This window comes from Centroberyx affinis, unplaced genomic scaffold (genome assembly GCF_046629955.1).
Source record: "Centroberyx affinis isolate AG114_WGS23_722 - 3 ecotype Tasmania unplaced genomic scaffold, CSIRO-AGI_Caff_v1 ptg004850l_1, whole genome shotgun sequence".
NCBI classification, from domain to species: Eukaryota; Metazoa; Chordata; class Actinopteri; order Beryciformes; family Berycidae; genus Centroberyx; species Centroberyx affinis.
In genome coordinates this window covers 32416-55363 of record NW_027282370.1, presented here as the reverse complement: position 1 = coordinate 55363, position 22948 = coordinate 32416, and the positions used below count along the sequence as shown (strand labels likewise).

The 22948-nt window shown below is 40.9% G+C and overlaps 1 protein-coding gene across 1 annotated transcript in view; it reads right to left on the bottom strand.

The window, feature by feature from the left end:
* The window catches only part of raly (RALY heterogeneous nuclear ribonucleoprotein), a 51735-nt gene that overhangs the window by 1129 nt on the left and 27658 nt on the right, over positions 1 to 22948 (bottom strand). The window contains 7 exon segments of the mRNA XM_071545296.1: positions 17223 to 17340; positions 17343 to 17530; positions 17533 to 17817; positions 17820 to 17981; positions 17984 to 18103; positions 18106 to 18290; positions 18292 to 18772. Coding sequence (XP_071401397.1) covers positions 17223 to 17340; positions 17343 to 17530; positions 17533 to 17817; positions 17820 to 17981; positions 17984 to 18103; positions 18106 to 18290; positions 18292 to 18772 — 1539 coding nt within the window.

Below are 22948 nucleotides of genomic sequence, written 5' to 3'. Positions count from 1 at the left end.
AAATCATAGCCTATAATCACGCCCTATTTTTACTTAGGTGTACATCTTGTGAAATGAATATATATTTATGCCAAACAATCAAAACATTCATTGAGAAATTGAAAGTAACTTCAGGTCAATTTTACAACGATTGTGTGGTCCACAACATTTCTCTCTGTCTGCTTCCTTAGTGTCAACATTCAGAGTATGAAAACAAAACAGATCCTTCACTGGATAACACTGTAGGCTTTCAAAATACAAGAGAAGATACGACTATAGTCGTCACACTTATATGGCAAAAAATCGCTGAACTTATATGGAGAAAAGACGCCGCAAACCGGTCCGTCCTCCCTACCGACTCTTCGGCGCACTGCCTCCCGGAAAACAGCACCCGTCTCTGGCAGTGAGAGCCAGGTAGGTCCCGCTGTTTAGTGATGGTGATTGTGTCTTGTTTTATCGAACAATAACAAGTGATTTCGATCAAAAAACTTGAACTCACAATGTCTTCGTCGCTTTCCACTATGCATGATGGGTCAGGATCTCTCTCACAACACAATCTTACGGCTTCCATAAGATTATAAAGGAGCTTAGTCGGCGGAGCCAAGTGGAAAACAATTAAACCCTTGAAAAAAATCACAGATCTCAACCCATAGCCATTTTCCGGTTCTGGTTCATCGATGACAACTTATAGTACATATAATACAAAGCTTATAACTTTATTTTCCGTTTTTGATACACTGGAAATAATATTAAAATGACGGGCGCTGTTGGGCGCTATAGTGAAATATAGAACGGGCGCTCTCTGGCGCTATGGGGTCTAGAGGGTTAACAGCATTTTCCAGCAGTGTTTTTGAACCTGAGTCCAACCCAAACTCCCCCACACCCATTTCACTCGTACCGACTGCCCTCCCTCTGGAGAAGATTGTTTCTCCTGACACTGACTGATCTCTCCCTGTGCCTACCTGCTGTTTCTGTCGTACAGACATGAATGAATAAATCTGTGTTGGTACAACTGATTGTCTGACTGCTGCTTTCAGGTTCAAGGGTCGTTCAACGTTGTCATAGCAACAGCACTCTGCCCTCCGTAGAGCGAGACCATCATCAGCTTGGTGGGCATGTTGGACTGTTTCACAATCAACAACATCAACGTTCTGTCATGTTTTACCCAGTTAGTGCAGTTTTTTTTGTTTGATGAACACTTGCTGTGATCAGGATGCTGACATCACCACTGTCCCTTCTGTCCCTGCTGTCTGTGGATTTTTGGAACATATCGAAGGTAAGGAGTCGCTATTTTGTGTGTGAAGTAACTCCACTTCCCCGGCGCATAAATGGACCGGTCCGTTAAAAATCAAGCTGTTTGGAGGATTATATACAAGCCGAATTTACCAGAACACCCTACCAATTAGTAATAAAGTCTCAAATTATATTTTCCGTTGTGTGTTTTTTGCCGATAAGCAAGACAAAAACAAATTGCCAGATTTTTGAAGGGAACTTGGTGTGGTGGGATGCCTTCAGCCTTGGCCCGCTGCTGTGTTTCTGAATGCAGAAATCTCTGCAGGCTGTTCACTTTGTTTCACTCTCTACCATTCAGGAACCTGCTGATATTTACTAGTCACATTATGCTTCAGTAAAGCAGAGATATTACACATTTAACCTTTAATATTTTAGAAGAACTGAGAACACAACCTCTTCCACTACCTGCCCATCACCCCCCTTGTTAACTAATCTGTGTAGCGGTGCCTCTGTCTATTTGTTGTCCGTCTCTCTATTTATCCATGTGTCTCTGTATTTGGGTATCCATCTAATCTATGAAAATAAAACCTTGAAATTGATCCCACGCTTGAAAACGAAGAAAGTGCCTAAAACCGCACATCAAATCAGGCATTTAGAAGGATGGAACCAGCGTCAAGTTTCATTCGGAAATCCTTCAGAATCGCTTTAATCGGCGAGTGCCAAGGTAAATGTACAGGAATTTGTCTTGGTGGCAAACGTTCAAAGACAGGAAAACATTTACACAGAAACACAGTACTTACTGACACACGGAAACTAGAGTACGACTCACACATGCAAGTCCTGAACCTCCCTATCAGACGCCTGGAGGAGGAATTTCTATGATGACTTTGCACATTTGGAAAGTTTCTTGTGCATGCTGTGTAAACCAGATACTGATATCCGTGAAACCACCGTCTCCTGGGAAAGGGTTTTCTGAAACAACCAGGAAAGATCCGTATCAGCCTATAGATGCCCTGTGGAAGAGGCTTGTTAGCTGTTCTTAATCCAGAAAAGTTTGACTGAACACGAATGGCTGCTTTTCAGGACCGCCGTGCCTCGCCTTCATACAGCTCCACTCATTCCCACCACAGTACAGCCAGTCTTTTACTGCAATCCACTGGGAGCTGACCAGTACAACCACAGTCCATTAGAACAACTGCAGATTCAGTGCATTGCTCAGGGGCACCTCAGCAGTGTTTGTTAAGGGAAGGAAATGCGTTTAATCTTTTTTTTTTTTTTTGCCCCGCATTTTCCCAGCTGGTCTGGGATTCAAACCAGCGCTGCTATTTAGTAATCACGAAGTAAGAAATCCATAGTGCAAGTAAGAACTGCAAGTAAATCCATACATGTAAGTAATCAATACTCTTTCCAATGCTTCCCACTTTTCAAAGTCTATGTAAAGCTGCAGGAGGCTTCTTCATACGCCGGCGGTTCCGGTGCGTCTACTCAGGAAAACATGGAGTCCCACAGCAAACTCATGTTTGTACGACAAGTCTCTGAATTTGGCAAGTATCTAAAAGGATCCCTAACAGGCTCGTATATACAGAGGTTTCTCAAGTACAAATTATTGCAAAGGGAATTCAGTTTACTTTTCACCATGTTTTCATACTGCTGTGATGTCAGCTGAGTTTCTGTCTGAGAACTTGGGCAAGACGGATCTTGCCCAAATCGACTGGGAACTCCGACTTGAACGACCACTCTGTTGCATTATAGGCCCTTTTCACATCGTCACAACAGGTGTTTTTCACATTGTCATGGCAACAGCTTCCATATTGAGAAACTGGTGCATCAGAACTTCCTGTGGCAACTTTATTTTTTGCATCTTATTGATATACCAACAAACAAAGACAACAAAACTGTAATGGTTACTCTAGCACTAGATACATAATGTAATAACATTATGCAAATGAGGTGATGACTGCCAAGAGATGACAGCAGACGAGGAGAAACTGGAACTAAAACTCTCTTCATAACCAAAGAGATAACTTTAGGTGAAGGACTTGTTGCCTTTCTCTAGTTTAGATCCAGGAGTCGATTAAAACAGTCTTTGTACGTATGTTGTGCAGGTTGTAGAGCGATTTAGTGAAGGACAGAGCAGGCAACAGGAAGTTGTAATGCACATGTTTCTCAATGCGGAGACCGTTACCATGACGATGTGAAAAACACCTATTCCGCGTCGGAAGTCGTTTTTCTCAGAGTTCAATGGAATGCAGCATCACCTGCACAGCAGCTCATGTTCCGGTCTGTGATGCTTTATACCAAAAATACCAGAGAGAAGAGAGAGGAGAAGATCTAACGCTGCAGAGTCCGGCTTTCTCTGGATGGACGGATCGCTGCTCACTGCTGTTGATTGGATTTCACCCTGAAGTTTCAATTGGTCACTTCCTGTGTGACAAGATTTCCCATACTGACAGCAGAATTTAATTTGGACCAATAGGACGAATTTACAGCCGGAAGTGACACTCTGTGATTTGAGATAAGACAGCTGGATTTTTATGTAAAATTCTTGCCTAGTGCAGCTTTAATGTGTTGAAGTTAACTGTATAACCCCATAATCATTTAGACTCTGTTTTTATTGCTTTTTTTTTTTATTGTTTTATTGTTTATATCCCTTTTTTTTCTCCCCTGCTGCATTTTTATTTTTACTTATGCTTCTGCAACAGCCCCGTCTCCAGAGGGATCGTTTCAGTTTAATCGTCTCCATGCAGCGCTCACAGCATCGCGGACTTGAAGACTTCAAAGCCGCTCCAGTCCAGTTCTTATCTTCCAGTCTTTGGAGCAGAAAGGAGCGCATTGGAAAGAAAATCCCTGCAGCTCCTCGTGTCCCAGCAGTGGAAACCAGACACTCGTATTGACGCAACTGTCGTCTTGGTGTCTCCACTTCCTTTAACTTCACATTTAACCTGAGCGGCTCCTGGGGAGTCTTTACCATCCAACTCCTGTGCCGTAAATCTGCGCTTTTGGACAACGCAAATGACACCTTAACTTTCCTACATTTCACAACATCCGCAGGCCAGTGTTTTTGTGGTGTGTGTGTGTGTATGTGTGTGTTGTCAAGGGAATGTCCTGCCTTCAGAGTGTGTGGTAAAGAGTAGAGAGCTGACAGCCGGATCTTCACATGCACACACCCGAGTTTGACCGATATGCGTTTTTGAAAGCTGAGGCTGATATTTTTGGAGCTGCTCATTCCTCCAGAGTTTTCTTCTTGTCAGGGTGGAAAAGCCTCTGAAACAGCATTTACACCATCATGGGACACTAAAACTCTCCACTGAAACAGACTTCTTTCATGGTTAGCAGTTCTTTAAGTACAGCAGTCCATAGAGGACATACATAATCATTTTTCTTCTCTCTTGTTATGTGGAGATAACTCTTAATTATCTCATTATCACAACAAAACAAAAGCTGTTACCTTGTCGTAACGACTTAGTTATCTCGTTATGACAAAACAACTTATTTTTTCTCATTATCACGAAATATCAAAAGTTATTTTTTTTTTTGGCTTCCTACAACAGTCTAGAATGAATTCAGACCTAAAATATCATCGTCATTTCACAAGACAAATTGTGATTATGAGAAAAGGTGAGTCGTTATGACAAGAAAACAACTTTTGTTTTGTCATGAAAACAGCAATTACGTCATTATCTCGACATAACAAAAGAGAAAGGAAAATGTTTGTGAATGTCCTCTACGGGCTGCCGTACTTTAAGGCAGGGAGACCCACCACACCTGTACACACCTGAAAAGCCTCAGCAACATTTAGACCATCATGGGACACTAAAACTCTCCGCTGAAATTCAGACTGATGAAACACCCTCAATTGCAGGGAAACTTTTCATTTTCCAAAAACATTTACTGAACAATTTCATACGTATATAAAATGTGCAAAGAGAACAGAATCAGCTGTGATCAGGGAGGAACCTGGACGACACTGACCGGCCGATATCTGATATTTAATAAGAGGCCATTATCAGCCCAATATATCGGTCTAACCCTAATACACACACACACACACTGTGTTTTGTAACTGTGCAAATAAATTTAACTAAGAGGCCATTATCAGCCCAATATATCGGTCCTCCAGACTGAGCAGAATCCTCCAGACTGAGCTTTACTAGCCCCCCGACGCCTCGCATGTTAGTGTTTTATTATCCTAATTTATTGCTGTTTTTTAAATCTCTCTGTGTTTTGTAACTGTGCAAATAAATTTAACTAAGAGGCCATCAGCCCAATATATCGGTCTAACCCTAATACACACACTCACAGCCAGTTTTCTGTTCTGTTGCTTGTTACCTCTGTTTCTGTGCTCTCAGCTACACACACACACACACCTCATCTGTAACACACACACACACACACACACACACACACACACTCCTTCACATGCAGACTTTCTCCCACTCCTGCTGAACATCACAGCTAACTCCCAACAGCTGTGTGTGTGTGTGTGTGTGTGTGTGTGTGCGCGCGCGCTCAGACAATATGAGGTTAGGTGTGTATAAAGCAGAGGTAATGGTGTGTGTGTGTGTGTGTGTCTGTGTAACAGAGGGGATTAGGGGTGTGTGTGAGTTATGGTGCTCTGCTTTCTATCAGAACCTGAATCCTCCATCAGAACCAGCAGCTTCAGCTCATACTAAACCTGCATTCTTCTACTCTAACATTCTGTTTCTATTGTTTTGTTGGATTTAACCTTTATTACAAGTAATATTTCACAACCTTTTCATCTGAATAACTGTCTGAAATCTTCTCCACTGTCCTCCTGTCCACTGTTCTAAGCTGTCCTCTGCCACACAGGAAGAGACAGAGAGAAGAGAAACTCAAACTGCAGCGACAGAAAATCCAAGCTCCGCCCACACTGTTTGATTGACAGGTGATCTGTGGGAAGTGCAGAGCAGAAACACCACAGACATAAGCTGAGGGACAAACACGGAGACTGAATGAAACAAGCATCTGGAGGATTACCACTCTTGAAATCTGTAAACATCTACAAACCTGTCAATAAATCATTGTGTGAACTCCTTATTGGCAGCATCAAAACACTATTTTCCAATCTTATTTTACGTCATGATTTATATCCTGTAATAACTCTTTATTCATTCATTCATTCATTGTATGTACCTTTTCCTCTTTGTCCTCTAACCTCCTTCTCTTCTCTATTCTTTGCTGCTGCAATGATCCAGTTTCCCCTTGGGGATCAATGCAATTTACGCTCTATTATCTTGACATTAGATTAAGAAAAGAAAAATCAAATTTTTAAAAGAGCCTTGGCCAAGAAATCCAGCATCATGGCAATAAAAGAATAAAAGTTGCAGATAACCAACATGGAGCTGCGCACACGGGCAACAATAAAAATCACATAAATGGTAAGTGGGAAACTGTAAAGTTTTGGGTGAAAATTAACTGAGTGCTGAACAGGCTTCAGTAAAAAACCAGCAGGAGCCTAAAAAGAAACTGATCTTTGCCGAACAAAACATCGACAGCTTCCTACTTAGTCTGCCACAGGATCCTCCAGACTGAGCTTTACTAGCCCCCTGACGCCTCGCATGTTAGTGTTTTATTATCCTAATTTATTGCTGTTTTTTAAATCTCTCTGTGTTTTGTAACTGTGCAAATAAATTTTACTTAAGTAAACATTTTGAACTCTCCAGGAGAGATCCAGATCAGCTTTAAATCGCAGCTTTATTGAGGGGCAGAAAGCAAAAACAACTCCTGTGACCTTAGACAGCGATTCAACCAGGATGCTGATATATTACGATAAACCCATGAGGCACAGCATCACTTCAGATGCTGGTTTTCCCTGTGGGGATTGATAAAACATCAGTGAAAGAGTAATGAAGTGATAAGTGATAAGATATTGGGCCTCAAAGGGATGCGTACAGCAGGGCTGGGGGGGTGGGGGGTGGGGGTGGTGCTGTGGATGCCTGGAAGGTTCACTGGGTTTAGTCCTGGACTGGACGAAGGAATCTGGATTGGAAAAGTGAAGGAAAGTCTCTCTCCTCCCTCAACAACCACCAGGTGAGCGAAGCTGCTTCAGTGGATCCGGCCCACAGTGCAGACTGGCTGCACTGGATGCATGAAGAGAATTACAGCTGAGCAACTCATCAAAAAATAAAAATAAATTTCCAAATCTCAGAGGCTGCAGTTAATTTCTTCAGAGTTAACTTCTTCACAAATCCAGTTGGTCCAAACTGGATTTGTGAACAAGGAGTTTTAGAGCTGCAGGTAATCTTTGGTCCATGAATCAAAACCTTTCATCAGACTCAGTAAATCCTGCACACTTTTTATTTATTTTTTTAACAAAATCACTTTTCTTTAAACAACAATTTTAAAGTTTTAAAAAATGTATGACAAGAAAAAAACTTGTGATGATATGAATCTGAGTTTAAATCGCAATTGCAATATTCTGTCAAAAATTCTCAATTACTTTGTCAATATCTTTCAACCCCAAGGAGAAGACTTGGGACTTGACTCTGACTTGTGCTTTGATGACTTGAAAAGTCTTGACTTGAGCATCCCCCTCTCTGTCAGATCTGCCCCCTCCATTGGTTCCTTCAAGTCCAGGCTCAAAACACACTTTTATTCTTTAGCGTTTGGATCCTCCTGATGTAGTTTGATTTGTGCCTGATTTGTCGATCTGTACCCATGCGCTGTGTGTGTTGATGCTTATGTTGGTGTTTTTGTTTTTAGTCTTTTTATTGTGATTTTACTGCCTGCTCTGGTTTGTACAGCACTTTGGTCAACGTGAGTTGTTTTTAAATGTGCTTTAGAAATAAATCTGACTTGACTTGACTTGAGATCTTGTGTTTGTGTAAATGACTCAGATTGAAAGTGATGCGATTTGTTCCAGCAGACGACTGAATTTAAATTCTGTTTTCTGAATTTGTATGGAATGATTGAATTTATTGAAGTTGAAACTGATTATAGAAATCAAACTCATGATGCTCTTACCAAGTTTTTATCCTATTAAAACCATATTGCATTGAAAAGTCCTAGATATTTAGTTTTCTTTAAGGTATTAAATTGATACTGGACTCTTGATTTGTTCTGACTTGACTTGCTGTTCTACATTTAGACTTGAGACTTGACATTAATGACATGGACTTGACTTGGACTTGACTTGGTAATCTACATTTAGACTTGAGACTTGGGACTCAAGCAGAGTTCACTTGGTCTCACCTCTGACCAGATGAATGTGTGGAAGTGTGTGAAAGTGAAGCAGAGTGTTTCTAGAACAGCACACATGCCCAGTTGACTTTCCCAGTATAAATTAGAGTTTAGTTTATTGGGCAATTTTCAGCACATTAAAAAGTTCCATCTGAAAATGATCTGGGATAACAGATAAATCAAACACATTTTAATCGTGGAAACGTAGACAAAGCAACAGACAGTCATTACATAATGATTCCCTAAAATGGACCAGGGGCGGATTTAATCATTTTGGGGCCAAAGGCAAACACAGGCATGGGGCCCTCCACATCCCTTGTTCTCTCCCTTTTTCAATCCTTATTTATCTAAGAAAGACCTACTTGTAACTTCTTCTCTTCACCAGTCTTCACACAGCAATGATGTCCAGATATCTGGAATTGCATCTGTAAAAAAACACAACAAAACATATTCAGTTTAACAAATGCACCCACTGTAAAATCTTATTTTCATAAGCAATATGATCTCTGTACTTCATTGTCCATTCACATGGAAGATCTGTCATTGGTTGTCATCATAACTGCCGACTTTCTTAATTGCAGACCTTTGCCTAATGGTAAAGTCCGCCTCTGAAATGGACAAACTTAAACTCAACCTGTTTTCCTCATATATGAAAATGGATTATCAATGAAAAAATCAGGCTGAAAAAAATAAAGAAAAGCTGTTTAGACACAGTGGTATACAATAGTTTTGTCTCTGTCTGTGTTGTTCGTTCCTGAAGTGCGGCCTGTTGGCAGTGTTGGTCAGCTCCTCCAATCAGAAGTGATGTGACTCTAGCCTGTAGTCAGCTCAGCCAATCAGAAGTAAGGGAACAAGATGGCGGTGCAGCAGTGAATTATGGGCTACTGTCCAATTTTGAACCATTTTATTTTTAACTGAAATGGAAAATTCCAAATGCCATCAATCCAATTCAGTTCAAATGAGCTTTATTGGCAATAAATACTTCAAATACTTAAAAATACTTAAAAAAAAAAAAAAGATTTACTTTATTACTTTATTGTGTTCTATAGGCCAATGTTTCTTGTACTATATTGTGTTTTTTTTTTTTTTTTGTAAGGCGGGCATTGAGTGGGAGCCTATAGTTCAGACAGGCAGACAAGGTAATTGGAGGCTGATGGGAGCAGCAGTCAGTCTCTGGGTGCATCCCAAGTCTCTTAAATTGCATCCACGTTTCCCTCACTTGCGTCTTTTCCTTGCGTCTTTGTCCCTCCCACAGAGGATACATGGAGAGACGCAAGGAAACCATGCAAGGAGAGAGGAAACAAGGAAATATGTTTTTAGAGAAATGAGACGTCCTTTCCTCTGAAGCGTCATGTGAAGCGACGTCCGTTTTGGCAGACAAAACGGGTTGTGGATTAAATAAACGTAATTTAGGTTCCCCATGTTCTTGCATTAACGTTATATATCAAAAAGCATAAAATAACAGGCATTTACACTCGTACTGTTTCTCTGCCATCTCGTTCAAATTTGCCAGATGTAGGGGCGGAGTAATTGACGTCATGGCGTTCAGCTGAAAGTCTTCCGGGAAGGCTGCTCTCGTGTCTCCTCGCTCAGCTCCTCAGAGATCCTCCTCGCTCCTCGCTCCTCGCTCCTCGGAGCAGAAATAAGAGCTTTGGGACAACCTTCAAAATGACGGACCAGAACGACTTCCGGTTCAAGCGAGGAGCGAGGAGCGAGGAAATATCAAATAAGAGACTTGGGATGCACCCTCTGTCTCATTATCTCCACCTGTGTCTGCAGCCTCCTGCATGTTCTGTTGTCCTCTGCAGTCTGAAGGTGCGTCGGTGTGTTTTCTCCCATGCCAAGAAATAATAAAGGCTTTTTAACTTCATACAGAGGAGAGCGCCTTGGATTTCTTTTCTTCTTTTCTCCCTCTAAACACTCTACTGTGTTTGGAGGCCATGCAGCGTTCCTCCTCTGATAAAAAACACCTCGCTTTACTGTGTGTTGGGTCTCAGCTGAGGCGCCGCCGGCTCCAGACCGCTGCTGTGGAGACATGAAGGATTATCTGCAGAGCTCCGGACGGACGGACAGGAGACAGACTGACTGACTGACTGACAACACTATGAGCTGAACTGGTGCTTTTATTCATTTAAGTTTCATTTCCACAGTTACAATCCAAAGCTCCTTACATCACTATGGGTGCATACTTGAACTGAACTGAACCCCTGACCCTGCCGGTGCGAGGATTCAACCAATATTTTGAATATTTTTGAAGACCGATACTGATGTCTTCTGTGAAGCTGCCTATGTTTTTCTGTGTTTTAAATCAAACCCCTTTTCATGCCCCAAAATCCTAAGGATGCAGTGATTCCTCCAGAGTGTTCTTCTTGTCAGGGTGGAAAAGCCTCTGAAACATTTAGAGCATCATGGGACACTAAAACTCTCCACTGAAACCAGACTGATGAAACTCTTTTAGTGTCAGCAGCTCTTTAAGGCAGAGGGACATCACACCTGTTCAATGGTAGAGAAACTCTGGGAGACATTACTGCCTTTAAATGAAAAATACATTCTCAAAAAAAAAAAATATATCGGTCTAAATCCTTTGATCTATCATTGAGCTGCACAGAATCGCAGAGACACATTTTTCTAAATAATTTTGGGAACCGCAGGGCGTCCCGGTGGATCAGTGGTTTCATGTTTACCATGGAACTGTGAGGTCATGGGTTCAGATCTGGTCCAGGACCTTTGTCGTCTGTCTGTCTGTCTGTCTGTCTGTCTGTCTGTGTCTCTCTCTCTCTCTCATTCTCTTAAAGCCATTTTGATCTAAAGGCGTCTGCTTAAATGCTTGAAATGAGTTTCTTAGACAAATATAAATAGTGAAGTTGATCCTATGTATGAATTTCTTTCCAAAGCCTTTGCCTTTCCATCAAGGCGAAGAATCTGAAATATAAGATAGTTTGGATTTGTTTAACACTTTTTTGGTTGCTGTATAATTCAATTCGTGTTATTTCATAGTTTTGATGTCTGTACTGTTATTCTAAAATGTGGAAAATAGTAAAAAAAAAAAAAAAATGTGTTGTGTCCAAACTTTTGACTGGTAGTGTAACTAATAAAAATCATATTTACGTTTTTGTTAGTAACAATTGCATAAAAACCATAATTTCCTAGCATATCAAATATAGAATGTGATTTGTTCAATAATCCCCCCTTTGCACCACAAATTAAAATTCAAATGAGATTTATCTGCATTAAATACTTCAGTATCTGTTGTCAAAGCAAAACAGTGACAATCAATAACAGTAGCAATAATAACAATAAAAATAATGGACAATATAATATAATATTGAACAATAGAAAATTGCAATTATTCGATCACACACAAAGAAAAATAGAAAATATTAGTAGCTGGGTCACAGTCTCAATCACCACAATCTCCTCCATAAGAGAAACTCAGAAACGTCCATGATTTTACCCAATATGGAATATTTTGTTAATCTTTTTTATTATATAAACATAAAAATACAGACAAATGTTACAAACAGGACATCTTTACTCATCTTTGTGTCTTTACTATCCCTCCTTTGAAATTGTATTCATAATTACCACGTAATTCTTTGCACAATGCGTTGAAATTGAAAAATGTAGGTTTTCTTGCACTGAGGCTGATGAGAGTCCAGACGATGATGAATATTCAATATGATTTGCTCAATAACTTTCTACTAACTTTTTCTGTCTTGCTAAAATCTGCTCTTGCCTACCTTGTGTTTTTCGCTATGCTTGTCCTATATCATTTTGTTCACCATTGATTGTGTTTAGTTAGATCTAGACACATTCTCTGTAAAGTCCTCTGAGACATGCTTGTGATAAAGGGCTATATAAATAAACAAACTTGACTTGACTTTCCACAGTCCCAGCGTCTCTCATGGCCTCAGGATGCAGAACATGGGTGTTTCTCTCAGAAACGATTTCTGTCACGTCTGAAGCTTGGAGCTCAGGAACACAATAATCTGTTCAGGGGGAGCAGAGGGACGGACTGCTTGTGTTTAAATGTCAGTTGTAGTTGTGTGTGTGGGAGTTGACGAGTTTTAAAGTTGTAGTTAGTTAACGTTTTCCTCAGTTTCATCATAAAACATCAAAAGTAAAATAAGGAATATCATGGGGAGTAAACTGTATCTCCTAAAAATATTTCCCAATGTCTCCCATAACTGAAGTGCCACAGTATATTTACATCTAAGATGGAATTAACTTTTTTTCTTTTTATACCCAGTTGCTGACTTGGATTGTCTCCAATGATATGAATGCACCTGACTGAGCTGTATCAATGCCACTGTTATGAATGACATTGCCTTTTATTTTTTGTTTTGTTTTTTTCAGTGTTAAAAAAAAAATCTGATTCTCTTAATAAATGCCTGGTTGCCCACAGTCTCTTCTGACAGACAAATCCACCACTTTGTCCACAGAGTCAAGGTTTACTTCCTGGAAAATTTCAAACTGGAACATTCACTGTTCATTTTTATTGTAGAATAATGAAAGTTGCTTCATGCGCTCCGTTCACACTGCAGCTCAAAGTTTCCCAATCCTGATGTGACTCCGATCTGATGTTTTCTAATCAGAGCGAACAGCAAAAAGAGAGAGGGAGAGAGGGAGAGAGAGAGAGAGAGAGACAGAGAGACAGACAGATGACAAAGGTCCTGGACCCGATCTGAACCCATGAAACCACTGATCCACCAGGACACCCTGCGGAGAGAGAGAGAGAGAGAAAGAGAGAGACAGACAGATGACAAAGGTCCTGGACCCGATCTGAACCCATGAAACCACTGATCCACCAGGACGCCCTGCGGAGAGAGAGAGAGAGAGAAAGAGAGAGACAGACAGATGACAAAGGTCCTGGACCCGATCTGAACCCATGAAACCACTGATCCACCAGGACACCCTGCGGAGAGAGAGAGAGAGAGAGAGAGAGAAGCGTCACGACCAACAGATGTGAGGTCTTTAGTTATTGTTACTCTGCGTGCCTTTTTGATATATATATATTGGTATCAGATATGGGTTACATCCTAGAATAGATATGAAGTCATCCGAAAAAATCATATATGAGCAGCAATTTAGAATAGAGCATTAATGGTCCCACATGGTGTAAAGCAGGACTCCCCTTGCCTCTGTGATGATAAAGGAGTTGGATGGTCTATCTAAACATGGTGAAAGTATCAAAACGCACGATCGCCAACTAAATCCACACAATCCATATTAGTGCAGCGAGCCTCTAAACGAGCCGTTTGGACTTCTGTAACTTTGTGGCGTCACAAAGGTTCGCTCATTATCATTTTTGTAAGAAATAATAGACTAACAAAGTGTTTTTTTCAAAGCGGTTGAGCGGTTGTCATTGTTTATTACCGGAGAGTTTTCCCTACCTGTAGCCGCCGGGCCGCGGCGTCTCACTTTTCACTCTTGAAACGGTTAGCCAATCGGAACAGAGGGGTCGTTAATATTAATGAGCCTTAAAGACACGGCGACAGAAACGGCCTGTTCTTGGTAAGGATCAGAGAGATGCTGGAAAATGTGTAAAAATGGATTGAGAGTGTTTTTGGTACATGACACCACACACACAGCTTTGAATGGACCTCAAGACACAAAATAAAACACTGGGAAGTGGAGGATATGGGACCTTTAAGGCCTGCAGTGTGAACGAAGCCAGTGTTCAGAATTACTGGCACACACTGAAAAAAAAAATGGTTCTTATGTACTGAGCAGATTAAGAAGAAAACTATATCTTCATGTTTAGTGAATAACTGCCTAATTGTCCGAGGTTTCCAAACCCGTCAGCCCCTCCCTCGGTGTATGTTTCAGTCAGTCAGTTTATCCTGGCTGGTTTCCACATAGAAGTCAATCTGCAGGAGTAAACACAAGACTAGTTATTTTTGCTGGAGGACCTTGATAAAAGCACTGAAGCGCAGCATGTGTAACTCAAGACACACTTGGGATTTTGGACGCTACAACTGCCAATCACTTCCCATGTCTGTTGATGTTGGCGAACCTCCTGATAGAATTCAGAGGTTTGAAACACAGTCAGTGTTTTTATTTGACAAATGAGGTTTTGTTATTGGCACTCCATGAAATATTTTCTTAATTGATCACATACTGTATATCTTCAACAGGAGAGTGAAATGTAGCAGTGTGGAGCCAAGATACTCTGACACATAAAGTGGATATCGAGTTTTTAATTGTCTTGAGCCCTGAAATGAAAACTTGTTTTTCACTGTCATTCAGATCTAATAACCAGCTAAATCAAGGTAACAACAAAAGGCCACAAAATCCTGAAACTATGTTAAAATTGGAAGATTAAAACATGTATGTTGGTAACTGTGCACATCCTGCAACCAAGTTTTAGTTTGATAACAGTAGTGCGTGTGTTTGGATTCATCTCTCCCAACTTAGCATATCTGGACGTAGGAATTTTCTCCCATTCTTTGCAGAAGAATTCAAGCTCAGTCAGACTGCAGCGGGACGTCCCATGCAGACTACTGTCTGATTCGACCCACATGTCTTCTATAGGACTGAGGTCCAGACTCAGACTGGGTCACTCCAGGATGCTGATCTCTTTTCAACTGTTCCTTAATTTATTTGGCTGTTTATGTTGAACAATGAAAATGTCTTCAAAGGTGCTCTGTGTAGTGTTTTGTGTTTCTCAAAATTAAGACATTTCCCCAAAACCTGTTGCTTCCTGTAGCAAAGAGAATGTAAATTCATTTTTCTTTTTTTTTTGTGCTATAAAGAAAATAAGGAAAGGCTGTTTTCAGGCATTTCCAGCAGCCAGAAAGAGACACTTCTCTGACTGGCTGGCAACAATAGAGATTCCGCCCCCTCCCCCTGCCCCAACCGTAAGATGATTGGTCGACTCCGTTAAAGTCAGTTTCTATATCACAACGTAATGGTGTTCCGATTGGTCCGTTAAAAAGGGAACCTTTTTTTCTAAATACAACTTCACAATAAAAAGTCTAATTTACACTTTTTACTGTGAACAACATGATCAAGACTATTAAAACCATGAAAAACTCTAGCTAGTCCATCTCTAAAGATAGGGTAAGATAGCACTTTATTCAGGACAAGCGTCTTTAAGTGCCTTGCTTAAGAGCATATCTCATTTTCCCCTTTCAGATTTTCCTAGGTTTACCAGTAACCTACCAGTCACCCGCCCACTTCTCTGATCTCCAGCCTCCTGCTGTAAGTTGTTTTCATGCCTTGACACAGATCCTGAACCAGAACACTAATGCAGTATATTGGTGTTTGCACCATAATTATCTAAATTTTTCCATTCAGCCTCCACATGGTGTCCATTTCTGTGATTTCATCCGTGCCTGTTTCCCCATGGAGCAGTTTTAGTTCTACAAACATTTGGCAGATCTCATTGGTTGAGTTAAACCTCAGTGGGCGGAGCCAAAGAACCACAGTTTTTCTGGCTAAGTAACATTAGACTGGCGAAAAAGGCAAGAGGTAAGAGAGGAGGAAGCTAATATTATGAAGCCTAGCACTCTGCTACTAACTGAAATACAATCTACCATACTAAGTTATCTAGGTTAGCTAGTTAGCTAGCTGACCTTCAAGTTCAAACTAGCCATACTAGCCTATAGCTATCTAGGTAAGCTAGTTAGCTAGCTGCTGACCTTCAACATCATGATGCCATGGGAGTGAAGGAATGAAAAAAGAAATCATTGGCATTTGTATTTTTATTTATATTTTGAGAAGAGTTCCTTCTTTACCATTCAAGTTTACCAGTTAGCTAACTTGCGCTCTGAAAAACGGTTCTGTGGCTCCGCCCACTGAGGCTTAGCTCAACCAATCAGATTATTTCTGCTTCAAGAGCAGCTCTGCCTCTGATAAATGTTTGTAAAACTAAAACTCCTAATCTGTGATTTACAAAAAGAAAGAAAAGCACTGGCTTTGACCATGTGTGTCAGTGTGGGCTGAATGTCTCTGTATCTGCAAGATTAATTCCTACACATTTTGCTGTACTTTGCTGTACGAATAAAATGATTCTGTTTTTCTTTCTCTGATTCTCTCTCTCTCCCTCTCCCTCTCCCTCTCTCTCTCACACACACACACTTGGCCCGGTGTGAACCTGAAGTAATCGATTTTATGTTTCATCATACTTAGGTCTGGGTAATTGGTCTCATTTGTAATGTGAAAAATAACTATTTCAACGTGAGCTGGCAGAGAAGTAGATGTTATTAAGTACTTCTGTGTGGAGGAGGCTGTTAGTGTTTCAGGCCGCACTGGCAGGCTGGGGAGAGGCAGTCAGGTCAAGACTCTGTGTGTGTGTATGTGTGTGTGTGTCTGTCTGTCTGTCTGTCTGTCTGTGTGTGTGTGTGTAATGTATGTATGCACTCCTGGTACTGTAAGGTGCTTTGGACTTCCACCAAATGACACGTGTACACAATACTAGTAAATCTGTACATTAATATTTTTTTCTAAAAAAAAACTCACTTTCTTTTGAATGTTTCCCAAATTTCACCTACAAAGTGCTATATAAATAAAGTTGAAAAAATCAAATGCAATTTTTTCTTCTTATGTTCTCAAGCATTGCCTGGTGGATTGGTGAACTTTGTGCAAATTATTGTTTAAGGCCACACAATTTTTTTTAATCCGTCCTTAAAGTCAGAACTGAATTCAGAAGTGTCACAGACTCTGTCGGCTCTCTGCTCCCTCTTGATGGAAATCGCTGCAAAATGTTTTATAGCTGAAAGGTCTGCTCTCTTGGTGAGTTTAAACTGATAATGAAGGACTTTGTGGCAGAATAATTCGTCAAGATTAAAGTAGTTAGTTCAGCCCACCGCTCCTAGTGGAGCATAGGCCATTGATGACGGTCCTCCACTGGATTCTGTTCTGGGCAATTTTCTCCAGCTCCGCCCAGGTATGGCCAGATGTCTTTACACTTGCCTCCATTTGTCCCACCTCCAGGTGTTTTTGGGGCGGCCTCTCTTCCTTGTACCTTGTGGGTTCCAGGACAAGCTTTGGCGAGTGATGTTGGTGTGGGCTATTCGGAGGGTGTGACCGATCCAAATCCACCTCCGCCTTAGAACCTCTTCCTCCACTGGGACCTGTCCAGTTCTTCTCCACAGGTCCACGTTACTAACCTGGTCCAGCTCACGTGTAGGATTCTCCGTAGGCATTTGTTTATGAATGTCTGTGGCTTCTTCATGTCAGTCTTACTTTCCGGCTTCATCCTTGAGTTGAACAGCCACAGCTTTATTTTTATTGTGATGTTTTTGGAGCCCCAGACATTTCTTAGTGTGATGAATGCTGTTCTAGCCTTTTGGATTCTTGCCCTGATGTCTTCACCTGTGCCACCCTGTTTGTTTATTATGCTTCCCAGGTAAGTGAATGCGTCGACATCTTCCAGTGGCTGTCCTCTGAGAGTGATCAGTTTTTGTTTGTATTGAGCCTTAGAACCTTTGTTTTTCTGATATTAATGTTGAGACCAGTTTTGAATGAAATGGATTCCAGGTCGGTTGTTTTCTCCTGCATTTGCTTGTGGTTGTGTGACAGGAGGGCCAAGTCATCCGCAAATTCAAGGTCATCTAGCTGCGTCCACATTGCCACTGGATTCCATTTCTCTTGTTTTTAGTTGTTGTTTACAGGATCCAGACAATTGCAAGTAGGAACAATAATGGGGGCAGGAGACAACCCTGTCACATGACTTCACCATAACTTATAACTTGCCAGCATGCACGACTCTGCATGTTGTGCCGTCGTAGATGTTGCAGATTAATGTGACAAGCTTCATGGGGACTCCATAGTGTCTCAGGAGCTTCCATAGTGTCTGCCTGTCCAGACTATCGAATGCCTTCTCGTAGTCCACAAAGTAGACATACAGGGAAGAGTTCCACTCAATTGACTGCTTGGTCGGTACACGACCTGTCTTTGCGGAAGCCTGCTTCGCGGTCTCTGAGTTTGGTGTCTATTGCAGATATGAGTCCCTCGAGGATGATTCTGTTGAGAACTTAGGCAGGCACTGATAGTAGTGTTATTCCCCTGTAATTTCCACAGTCCTGAAGATCTCCTTTCTTGGGGAGCTTGATGAGGTGACCTGTTTTCCAGTCTTCTGGTATCACTTTCTCCTGTCAGATGGTTCCAAACAGCTTGTACAACATGTTTGTAGAGATGTTAACATCTGCCTTTATGGCTTCAGCAGGGACCCCGTCTGGGCCGGCAGCTTTTCCATTCTTGTGAAGACGGATGGCCCTCTTGATCTCTTCCTTGCTGGGTTTATTGCAGTTTATTGGTAAATCAGTCTCTGCTGGTGGGGTATCTGGAGTGTCTGGAGGTACTGGCATGTTGAGGAGCTCCTTGAAGTGTTCAACCCATCTTTCCAGTTGTTCTTCTGGGTTTGTGAGTATTGTTCCATCTTTTTTGTTTTTAACAGCTTAAGTTTTCGCTCACATTACATAAAGACTACTTTGACTTTTTCTTGATGTTCAGATCATTTTTCCATTCATGTTTAGTTACTAAAATCAAAAGAGAAGAGAGCAGACGGGCTCCTGGGTGTTTCCCTGGTGGATCACATACAGGCGCTAAGGTGCGGCTAATTACAATCAAAGTCTGTTGTAGTGGAGTGGTTTGGTGCCAAGATGACACCTCTGGCATTTGAAAAATGTGATGCTTATGCTTATAAAATTATTAGATGTGTAATATTAAACCAAATGATGGTATTTTCTATGTTTGTTTTCATTTAAGTTTCCTTTTTTCACTCAAAGAACAGCTGTGGAAGTTGGCAGTCATCATGTTGTATATATGAGATGATAGAATGTCTAATAAAAACATAGGATTAATTACATCTCATGCAATTTTACATTTAAATTTAAATTCCACAAGTCCATGTACAAAAGAGTGGGAAATACACTGGAATGCCTTCAAATTCAATAACTTAACAAGTAAATGAAATGATCATGGTACTTGTTGAAAGAAAATAGATAACTTGAGGCCTCGCAAAACAGATCGAAGCCTCTACATTACAGAGGTCAGGTGATGAATTTTTTCCCAGAACTTATGTTGGATGTTGGACGTTTACACAGAAAATGTTTCTTCGCTCTGTTCTCTGTCGCCTTGATTGCATCTGGCTTTTGTGCATTGCTGCATATTGTTTCTTCTGCAACCTCTGATGCTGTTTTCCAGGCCAGCTCTCGCTTGAAGAGAATATGTTCCTATAGTCTCAGTGGGACTAGCAGGTTAAATGCAGGCTGCAAAACAAAAAGCCTCTTCAGATCCCTGGACAGCATGTGGATGCCAGTTCCCCTGTCAGCTGTGGGACATGTTGTTTTGTGGTCAGCGATGTTGCTTCATCTTGGCTACGATGACGAACGAAAGAAGTAGCGGCCATCCGATTTCTTCAATCACACGTTACTCAAGTTGCCGCCAACTAGTCACTGGCTTTTCTGCTGTCATTTACAATGACGCTGATTGTTGGTGCTGATGGTAATTATTATAAATGCACAATACAGATTGGCTCATCCAAATCCAAAATTGCTCCCAGACTCAAAATTGTTTCATGTCTTTATAATGATGCAGAATATTGCTGGTAATAATTATGGTGAAAACAATTTAACTCATCATTGTCTTTAAAATTATGTTGATTGTTTTTGCTCATGATAACTGCAGCAGATTAGAATCGAATCGAATCGAATCGAATCAGATCATTACCGGCCCCCACAGCAGAGTCAGACAGAAAGTGACAAGGCTGCCTGTGGGCGAATCACATGCGTTCCTGCTTGTTTTTTGATGGGATCACATCAAGTATCAGAGTATTTTGTTTTTTTATCTCTGCCATGGATCAACAGAGGAAAATTGTTGCTGCAGCCATTTATCTACAGAGATACTGCTGTGTTTGCAGAGATCATCAGCTTCTCCATGATGAGAACAACCTGATCTCATACAAATACGTGTAATCAACACAACTTAGACTTAGGCAGTAGAGTCACAGTGCAGCAGCTCAGTGACAGTCAGGGTGTTGTGGTCGGGTGCTGGATGGGCGATGAGTTTGACTTCAATGCCGGAGACCGGAGTTCAATTCCCAGCTTGTACAAAAGACGTTTCTACCGAAAGCAAAATTTTATTTTTTAGGGTTAGGGTTTTTCTTCTTTAACCATGACCAAAGCCTTTCTCTAACCTTAACCAAGTTGTTTTAGTTTCCTAAACTTAACCGTTAGCCAACCTTCAGCTGAAAATGTCATGTCCAATTTGTGATTTTGTCACAGAATCCAGTTTGTGGTGGAGGAACGTCATTTTCACATAATTTGCGTCCACGGCACGTACATTTCAGAGTTTGTGCTCATTTCATAACTTTTTATGAGATCATGTTGGATGAGAATGTGGAACTAGGAACTGATATTTGGGCACATGTTTTGCTCAAATCTGATTGGTTATAGTTCGCGATTTTCTGCTGCCTTGGGGTAAAAGTTCACCGATTTCCCACCGCACCACCAGCTATCCCATCATGCTCCATGGAAGCAGTTTGCCATTTCTCATTGAAAATGAATGGAGGCGGTGTGTCCGCCTGGAGAAACAGCTTGCCGTGTGTCTTTACCGGTAGAGCATCTGTTGATTTATTTCTCCCTGGCCAAGTAGAAAACCTGATTCACCTACTGTTGTAAAGTGGGATGGATTAAAGAGAGTAAAATATTGAGCTAGTGTCAGAATTGTTGTGTGACTTCATACCAGCTTTCACTTTTTCCCATATAATGTTTGAATATCAGATGTTGATGTTTGAAAGGGTGTAAAATATTGTCTGGATACATTAAGTGGTCAGCTGTGATGTTGTACTAAATTACGATGCCTCTCAGCCAATGATATTGATCGATAAAGCGGGTCAAAAGCAGGTGTTTTCCATCAGCTGTCAAAGGCAAAACACCTGCTGTGACATCACTGATTGGGGGCGTGGCCAGATGTGCAACATGCTTTACATTTTCAACCCATCAAAAGCAGTGCAGCAGCAATTTTCTGCAATTTGTTTTTGATCTACTGTTTAAACCAGTAAACTTCATTGGTTCAGAGAACTAAACAGCTACACAATGTTGAACTTTTGAGATCCTCTCCTTCACCAGTACATCTTGAACATCAGCATTACAGAAGAAAGACAGAAAAGCTCTCAGAGAAGCTGAAAGACTCAGTGGTTCAGTAGTTTAAGTGTGTACAGGTGTTGAGGTTATGAGTTCAAGTACAATTTCAAGAGCATTTTGAGTGGCAACATGCAGAATAAAGACTAAACGTTCCGAGAACAGCTTCAAAAGCACTTGGCTCCATGAAGGTATTAAGGTTACGGGTTCAAGTCTGATTTCAAATACATTTTGGAAACCTTCATGCAGAGGAACGAATGAAAAGCTCTCAGAGAACAACTCTCAGTAGGGCAGTGGTAAAAGTGTGTACAGGTGTTCAGGTTACGGGGTCAAGCGCATTTTCAGATCCCATATGCAGAGACTCAAAAGTTCTCAGAGAGGATCCTGATCCTGAGAGGGAAGAAGGGGGTTATGGGAGAAAAACAGCTGGCTGGCATCAAGGTTTTGAAAATGTTGGAAGTATTTTTCCATGCATTAGCTGTATGTAATAGTACGCCTACAGCTACCACCTGTGTATAGGGGTAATGAAATACTTTTAGCTACTTATATGAAGCAATGTGTATGAAGCAATGGTCATGCAGTGCCTGAATTGGACCAAAAAAGGTGCCAGTACCCTAATTCAGCAGTTGCATGACATGAGCACCGCATGTGTCTTGGACATATTTATATTTATACGCATATCTTGGTAATATATCCCACTTCAAATGTATTTTTGTATGCATTTCATTACATACAAATATAATATTGCAAATATGCTACAATAAAACCAACTGAAAATGAAACAAGACTGCACTCAGTTTAGCTGCAAAACAACTAGTCCTAACCTACCTTGCCATTTAAAAAAAAATCAACACAGAAAAATGTGCTGGGTTGGTGCTGTAATAATATCAGAGAAAGATTACATCAGAGAAAGATTACATACTTACAAGCATACAGAAGACTGATGCAAATAGACAGAGGCCAATATTGTCTTTATATAACTGACGGACAGAGCTGTCTGTGCTTTTTGGAGGTAGTGGCAACAAAGCAATATTGACCTGTTGTTGTTGACAGTCATGATATAAGAAAACTAGCATTATGTAACTTTTTACGTACATTTATTCCTCCTTAGCGCAATAACATACCTTTCATTTGTGCATGCACATCCTCTATTTTCTTTTCTCTGAAAAGTTTCTCCCTGACCAGTAGAGTTGATTGGACATATTGGTGTTTGATTACCATGAATTTCTTCATGATTGACACTTTAACGGCCCTGTGCTCCACTGACTGCTCTGCTCCATCAGATCAAGTGAAGAGGCATCACTCTGCTCACAATATAAATGTATTTATTTTTTCTACACAATATCATTCCATTGTCGTTTTGCCCACAAAGTCCTGCATCAGAATGTAAGCCATTATATTCTTTACAATTTACCTTTGCGGGGCAAAACGTCAGTAGAATGGTTTTA